The following is a 7,284-nucleotide window of genomic DNA, read 5'->3' as shown; positions in this document are numbered from 1 at the left end:
ATAATCCATGAACAATAAAGTGGGTGTTAATTCCCGAGAACCTAAAAATGTAGGTTAAAGTTTCACCATGGGACCGTCTAATGAGGGCTGCTTTGCTGACGATGGTCCATTCATGGGTAGTTTTTGCCATTTTGTAGTCATATCACCATTTTTTCCTAACCAGGAGATATAAGGAAGTAAAGGCCTGGTGATGTGGCTATATAAACATAGTAAGATACTTTCTTGTCATAAAAAATGGGTGATGTGGCTGTCTAAATGGCAACATGCACCTTGAATTGGATGTCTGTCAGCACACACCCTCGAAAAACTGTCTCAGTGTGCCTTGTACATGACACTCTGGTTTTAGCTTTCTCTATCTTAATGAAACAGCACAGTGTCTGCCTTTTTGGTAAAACGAAAACAAAAACCTTAGGGTGTATGTAAACCTGGCTTTGCAAGTTTTGGGGCTTAAACACTCTCTACTTTTGTTGTTCTGGGGGGTTCAGTGGCGTTTATTGTGATGTTTAGCAGGGGGTGAAATGGAACTTACTCTGCTTTTAAATTCCTCAAGTGCATGTAAGTAACAACTAACATCTGTGTTAATACAATTATTTCTGCAGGGCAGTGATGTTGTATATGACACCTTTCTTCGGCCCATTGTGATGCAATATGAACCAAACATCGAGCAGAGGTTACTGCATCTGAGGGCAAAGTCTGGGCAGTTACTTAGCTTCTATGTTAAGAACTGTGCTGACAAAGGGACGGCATTTTTCATGGATGTCTTGCGTTATGTGGTCTCTGACAAGGCCGAAGGATCAAATCTAGAGGTAATGGCATCCCCCCTGTCATTGTAACATGCACTGTATTAGAGTTTTCATCTACCAGGTGATTTGTTCTTGGTAAATTTAATGCATGAGGTAGTCAAGGGCTGCATAGGTTTAAAGAATGCATATCCCTTTTTGAGGTGTGAATCTTTTTGCGGAGTAATTTGACCATGCACTTGCTGTCATAAAGATTGGTCTGTTGCCAGTTTAAGTTCATCTCCTGAGCATTGTACTATCGGGAGAACTCATGATCAATTTACTACAAATTTAAGAGAACTGATTGCTGCTATGCATATAGCGTAGTTTAACATTGTTATATCTTGTACAGAGAAATCGTAGGATTGTCACAGTACATGAAATATGTAGCTTCTTTAAATATCAAGTGTCACCATCAGTTCTTACCAAAAAAGGCCCCACTCGACTACATATAGTTTTTTTCAGGAATATGTAGTTCTAAGTATCCTGGGATACACTAGCAAGCAAAGTACCACAGTTAAATAAGCATTTATTTACTACCAAAAACTATTTTGCCATCGGTAATTATTTTCATTTATCCTATTCTTGAAGTGCAAATTACTCAAAGTGATATCAAGGAAAACAGTTGAAACTCCAATGCAACTTAGCCACTGGATGCTACCAAGTTTGCGGTCCTACTATGATGTACTGCAGCAGATCTCCCATGAGCCATGACACCACCTGCCATTCCATTTTGAATAAACTCCAACCAGCGTAATCTCAAAACAGAGTGTTTTGAATAAGAGGGCAACAGCCCCAACCTTGCCAAACCACTATTTCCTTTGTTTCCCTCTCACTACCCCACTTTGACAATCAGACAGGAGCATTATCCAACCCATCCAAGCCAACGACCCGGTCCTCCACCCCGATCTCAACCAAGGCCATAGGCCCCTTCCGTTGTCAGCACTCAGCGTCGGCCCACCGGATAGCGACGCCGCAACCTGCTGTATTGTAAACAGGGGGAAACCATTTCCCCAGGCAACGTGGGTATTGTCTGCACAAGAGCCAAAGACACAACGGAACCGTTTGTTGATTCGTCCCGTTCCACAGACCAAATCTCCTGTCCAATTCCTGTCATGTTACTACTGCACCTTCCCATCTTGTAATTTTGCTCTCTTCATTCTTGCATTGCCCTGATTTTCATGACTCTTGATATAATTGGAGTGAATTCCATTTTTTACCGCCAGTTTCATGTTTGTGACAGCTTTTGCCCCATTTAGCAGAAATTCTTAATTTTTACTCAATTTAGCGAAACTGGTGCCCTTTTATTTTATTAAGTTTCTCTGTTAACCACGCATGCCACATCGACAGTTTATTTATTTTTTCTGGTTATTTTGGCTGGTTTTTTCTGTTGACCAGAGCAGCAGGGGAGACGCCTGACTCCTGTTAGCCGCGTGTGGCACCCTGTACACCTCAAACTCCCTTGTCTCCATGCCGTGGTCGGCATGTGCCACCGCCATAGGCCGGTACCGGCGCTGCTCATGCTGCTCCCATCTCTCCTGTGAGATGTCTTCTCTCCTTGGAGCTCCCCCCCGGTCCAATTTAGGCCGCATGCGCCTCCTAACTCGCATCTGGCAGGACATGCTGCCATGGCCACTGAGCCTATTCCAACTAGTTCGGTATATCCCGAACAGTTACTCCTGTATCCCCTCCACCCCTATAACCCTTCCCGCATCTCTGCTTCAGGGGAAAATGTCACCGGCAAGCTCCCCGGCGTAGGGCGGCCAGTCTTCAATTGTGTCATTGGTTTGATCATCCAAAGACCGGAGCGCACCAGAGAAAACACAGGGGTGCTAACGGAACCATCTACGTGGCATATACACAGTCAGCAGAGTAATAAAAAATAAAATGAAATGGGGTAATTTGTGGCACAAGTTTTGCTAAATTGAGAATTTCTGCTAAATGGGGTAAAACCTACCACAAACGTGAAACCAGGGGTAAAAACTGGAATTCCCTCATATAATCAAGTATGTATGTTGTTATCTGATAAATATCCTGAACATCCTGCCTGTCAGCTATAGAAATCACGTGCACGAATCATATGATAAGATACAATGCACTGGAAACAATTTGAGCACAAGTGGTATTGACAGCAGTTTCATCTCTTTTCTGATTGTGCGTGTTCAGCAGAGGAATAAGAAGTCTAGCTGGAGTCCCTTTGCGACTAAACGTCGGCCGCCATCGCCGCCGCAGGAATCTCTCTTTGACAACCCTGATGCTGCAGTTGTCGCTGAAGTTCTGCGCGCGGCCATCAACCCTAAGCCCCGGCGAGCTCATAATGACAAGGACTATTAGAGGAGAGGGATGGAATTTTACACCGGTGTAAGGAAATGATTGTGTACATAGAAATAGAATGATTCAAGCAAAGGTCAAATTGAAAGAAGAAATCTAGTACATAGAAAAACAATCCAGCAATTAACCCAGTGTGAAGAGATATGAATGAAGCATGTTGTAGACTTGTGGTGACAGCAATTTATTGTCTCTTTTTTTCCGGATCAATTTACTTCAATTGTTTTCCTCCACATGCTTGTGTTCTGATCATTCCATTATTGCATCAATCATGAGTTCATGACGACTAATCAGCTTTGTTAGTAGTATGACATTAATCATTTCTCTTGTTGCTATCATTCCTCTTTGTGTCTAATCCTACCAAATTATTCACACAAATTACAACCCAAACATAAGCCGGCAAACTCTACAAAAGAATCTAATCGCACAAAAGAAAAGAAGAAAAGAGAAATCAAAGAGAATTCACGGAGGTGCAACAAGAACCGCATGGAGGTGCGCCGTCAGGAGAAGTCACGGCCGGAAGAGTGCTCCGATGAAGCTGAGGCAGCCGAACAGGAGGCGGCAGAGCGGGCTGCGCCAGCGCCGGTTCCGGCGGGTTGGGTCCTCCCTCGCCGACGGCGTCATCTGCAGGTACGCGTACGCCGCGTGTTTTACCAGCGGGTGGCGTATCATGTGTATGTCCCCACAGCTGCCGGCGCCACCGATGACGCAGGCCGCCGGCGAGCTCCCTGCCCCCGTGTACCGCGGCGACGCTAGGATGTCCCGGAGGCTGGTGTACCCGTTCCCGCTGCCATCGTCGTCGTTGCTGGGTATCTCGATCCCCGGCGGGGGGCACGACGGAGCCCGCTTGAGCGGCGTGCGCCAGTGCCGGAGCTCGAAGTTCCCCTTGGTGCCGCCGTTTGCCAGCGGCGAGCGTAACCGGCCGCGGTAGTGGTGCGGCGACGGCGACGGAGAGTCCGGCGTGGCAGCCAGCGCTGCCGATGGCATAACCGCCACGATCGGACCTGCAGCTACGGAGGATGGTGGATTGATAAGAATCGAATCAAGCAGCTCGAGAGCAAGACGACGACTTTGAACGGGAGAGAGGAGAGAGAGAGAGAGGGGGGGTAGAGAGGGGGAAGCAAATTCACTCGAGTATATAAATTGGGAAATAGTTGGTCGGAGGCTGCTCTGGCCCGCATGTCATCGAGCACAAAAAGGTTTTAAGGACTTCAAAATATACAATTTGTTTGGAGGGAGTTGTGAGTAGTGCCTGGGCCCGGAACGGCTCGTCAGATCGGCTTCGGGTGGAGGTGTGGGCCCGCAACAATTATTGGATCCACGTCGGCACGGCCACGAGTGAACGTTGTCCTTCTCCATGGGGCTGTGTTTCTCCGTGGGGATTTTGGGCGTTTTAGCTGCTTTTTAGGGACTATATATAGCATCAGAAATTAAATATTCCCTGTGTCTTATGGTAGATTTACAGTAAAAAAATACTCCGAATATTCCCTCCGTCCCATAATATAAGATGGGAAGGAGGGAGTGCTAACTAAGGTGTTTTGATTTTTTTTCTGAATCGTATGTATATGGACATATTTTAGTGTGTTTGTTTATTCATTTCAATCTGTATATAGGCTATATTGAAATATTCAAAATATCTTATTATGAACGGAGGAAGTAGTAGTTATAACTTTTTTTGCGAAAAAGTAGTAGTTATAACTTATAAGAAATGTACAGTAAGAAATATTAGGAACATATTCGACCACTAGAGGCTTTTAAGGGTACATTCAGGTTTTCATCACTGCACGTTCGCTGCTAGTCTCAACCATTTGTATAGATAGATAATTGCCTACGCGTTGCAACACGTAATTTTTTTAGTAGATTATCCTGTAATTGCACATTTATTATTACATTGGTGTGATAAAATTTTAGTAAGTTTTTGTAAGCAGTCATCATGATTTACCTATCATCCTATTGTTAAGCATTTATTTGGTACCCCTCTGTAAAGAAATATAAGAGCGCTAAATTTTTCATTGATAAGAGAATCTACTAAAAAAGCAGATACAAAATGAGGAAGATCATATGTGGAGATGAAAACATTAATTTTTTGCAGGCCATAGCCACACATAGATACAAAGAAAATTACATCTCATCCATTACTACAGAGGGTGGTAATATATTTCATGATCATGCTAAAAAAGCAACAATTATATGGCAAGCATACAAAGACATATTGGGTACATCCATCAATCCCATCATACTCATTAACTTGGAGATCATTCTGCCACATAATCTTAATCATTTAGATGAACAATTTTCTGTTGATGAAATTGAAAATGTGGTTAAAGAATTTCCAACTAGCAGAGCTCTTGGCCCTGATGGCTTCAATGGATTATTTCTCAAAAAATGCTGGAACATCATCAAACAAGACTTTTACTACATGATATGGGATTTCTTTGAGGGTGACATGGACATTCACGGTACTAACACTGCATACATTACACTTATTCCAAAAAAGCAGTCACCTGAAACCATGAATGACTATAGGCGAATATCCCTAGTAAGTCTACCACTCAAATAGTTTACCAAAGTTATCGCTAATAGACTGCAGAAAGAGATAATCCCAATGATACATCAAAATGAATATGGATTCATCAAGGGCAAAAATATCCAAGATTGTCTGGGATTTGCTTTTGAATACTTACACATCTGCCATCAATCAAAGAAGCCCATTATTACACTGAAACTTGATTTTGAAAAGGCCTTCGACAAGCTGGAACAGAGTGCTATAATTGTAATGCTGCATGCAAAAGGATTTGGACCGAGGTGGATCAATTGGGTCACAAGAATTCTGAATTTTGCTACTACTTCAGTACTACTTAATGGAGTTGCTGGCAAAATTATACACTGCAAATGTGGTGTGGGACCAGGAGACCCCTTCTCTCCACTACTATATGTGATTGTGGCCGATCTACTGCAATCTATTGTCAATGAAGCATGGAGAAATGGTGAAATAACTCTTCCTTTCAACTGTGCTTATGAACAGCAATATCCTATCATATAATATGTTGATGACACGCTTATGATTATGCGTGATGATATTGACCAAGTGATGCATCTCAAAACACTACTACAGATCTTCAGCCCATCCACTGGGCTTTTTGTGAACTACAGTAAATCCTCGATGGTTCCAATAAACACTGATAATGATACGATCAATCAATTGAATGATGCATTTGGATGTAAAGTAGAGAGCCTGCCTTTCACTTATCCAAGCCTTCCACTTGGTACCACCAAGCCCTTAGTACATGATCTAATGCCCATTATCTCAAGAATTGACAGGAAAGTTTTTGGAGTAGCAAACTTCATGAACTATGCTGGCAGACTCACATATGTTAACTCAGTAATTGCATCCATGCCAATATTTGCAATGTGCACTTTCAGAATTCATGTCACTGTACTAGAACATGTAAACAGGGCAGGTGGAAACTTTCTCTGGCATGGAAAGGACATCAAACAAGAAAGGTAATTGCCTTGCAAACTGGCAGATGGTTTGCAAACCTAAAGAACTCGGGGGACTTGCTGAAGGAAATATGCCCTAGAGGCAATAATAAAGTTATTATTTATTTCCTCATATCATGATAAATGTTTATTATTCATGCTAGAATTGTATTAACCGGAAACATAATACATGTGTGAATACATAGACAAACATAGTGTCACTAGTATGCCTCTACTTGACTAGCTCGTTGATCAAAGATGGTTGAGTTTCCTAGCCATAGACATGAGTTGTCATTTGATCAACGGGATCACATCATTAGGAGAATGATGTGATTGACTTGACCCATTCTGTTAGCTTAGCACTTGATCGTTTAGTTTACTTCTATTGCTTTCTTCATGACTTATACATGTTCCTATGACTATGAGATTATGCAACTCCCGAATACCGGAGGAACACTTTGTGTGCTACCAAACATCACAGCATAACTGGGTGATTATAAAGGTGCTCTACAGGTGTATCCGATGGTGTTCGTGGAGTTGGCATAGATCAAGAATAGGATTTATCACTCCGATTGTCGGAGAGGTATCCCCTGACCCTCTCGGTAATGCACATCACTATAAGCCTTGCAAGCAATGTGACTAATGAGTTAGTTGCGGGATGATGCATTAAGGAACGAGTAAAGAGACTTGCCAGTAA

General features: G+C 42.8%; 2 protein-coding genes across 2 annotated transcripts in view; one reads left to right on the top strand and one right to left on the bottom strand.

Annotated features, from left to right (window-relative positions):
- Positions 1–3,340, top strand: part of LOC123102979 (putative HVA22-like protein g) — a gene marked incomplete in the record, with an annotated part of 9,453 nt that extends 6,113 nt beyond the window's left edge. The window contains 2 exon segments of the mRNA XM_044524457.1: positions 600–806; positions 2,946–3,340. Of these exon segments, the coding sequence (XP_044380392.1) occupies positions 600–806; positions 2,946–3,113 (375 nt within the window).
- On the bottom strand, positions 2,779–4,227 carry LOC123102980 (uncharacterized). Its single transcript, XM_044524459.1, has one exon. It carries the CDS (start codon positions 4,092–4,094, stop codon positions 3,618–3,620), a length of 477 nt encoding a protein of 158 aa, XP_044380394.1. The 5' UTR covers positions 4,095–4,227; the 3' UTR covers positions 2,779–3,617.
- Positions 4,228–7,284: the final 3,057 nt, after the last annotated feature.

Source organism: Triticum aestivum, chromosome 5A, assembly GCF_018294505.1.
Source record: "Triticum aestivum cultivar Chinese Spring chromosome 5A, IWGSC CS RefSeq v2.1, whole genome shotgun sequence".
Taxonomy (NCBI): Eukaryota; Viridiplantae; Streptophyta; class Magnoliopsida; order Poales; family Poaceae; genus Triticum; species Triticum aestivum.
The sequence above is the reverse complement of the archived record's forward strand: the minus strand, read 5'-3'. Positions and strand labels throughout refer to the sequence as shown.

Bases quoted from the DNA above. Each gene is read 5' to 3' on its own strand.
- LOC123102980 (XM_044524459.1), bottom strand. From the start codon at position 4,094: ATGCCATCGGCAGCGCTGGCTGCCACGCCGGACTCTCCGTCGCCGTCG.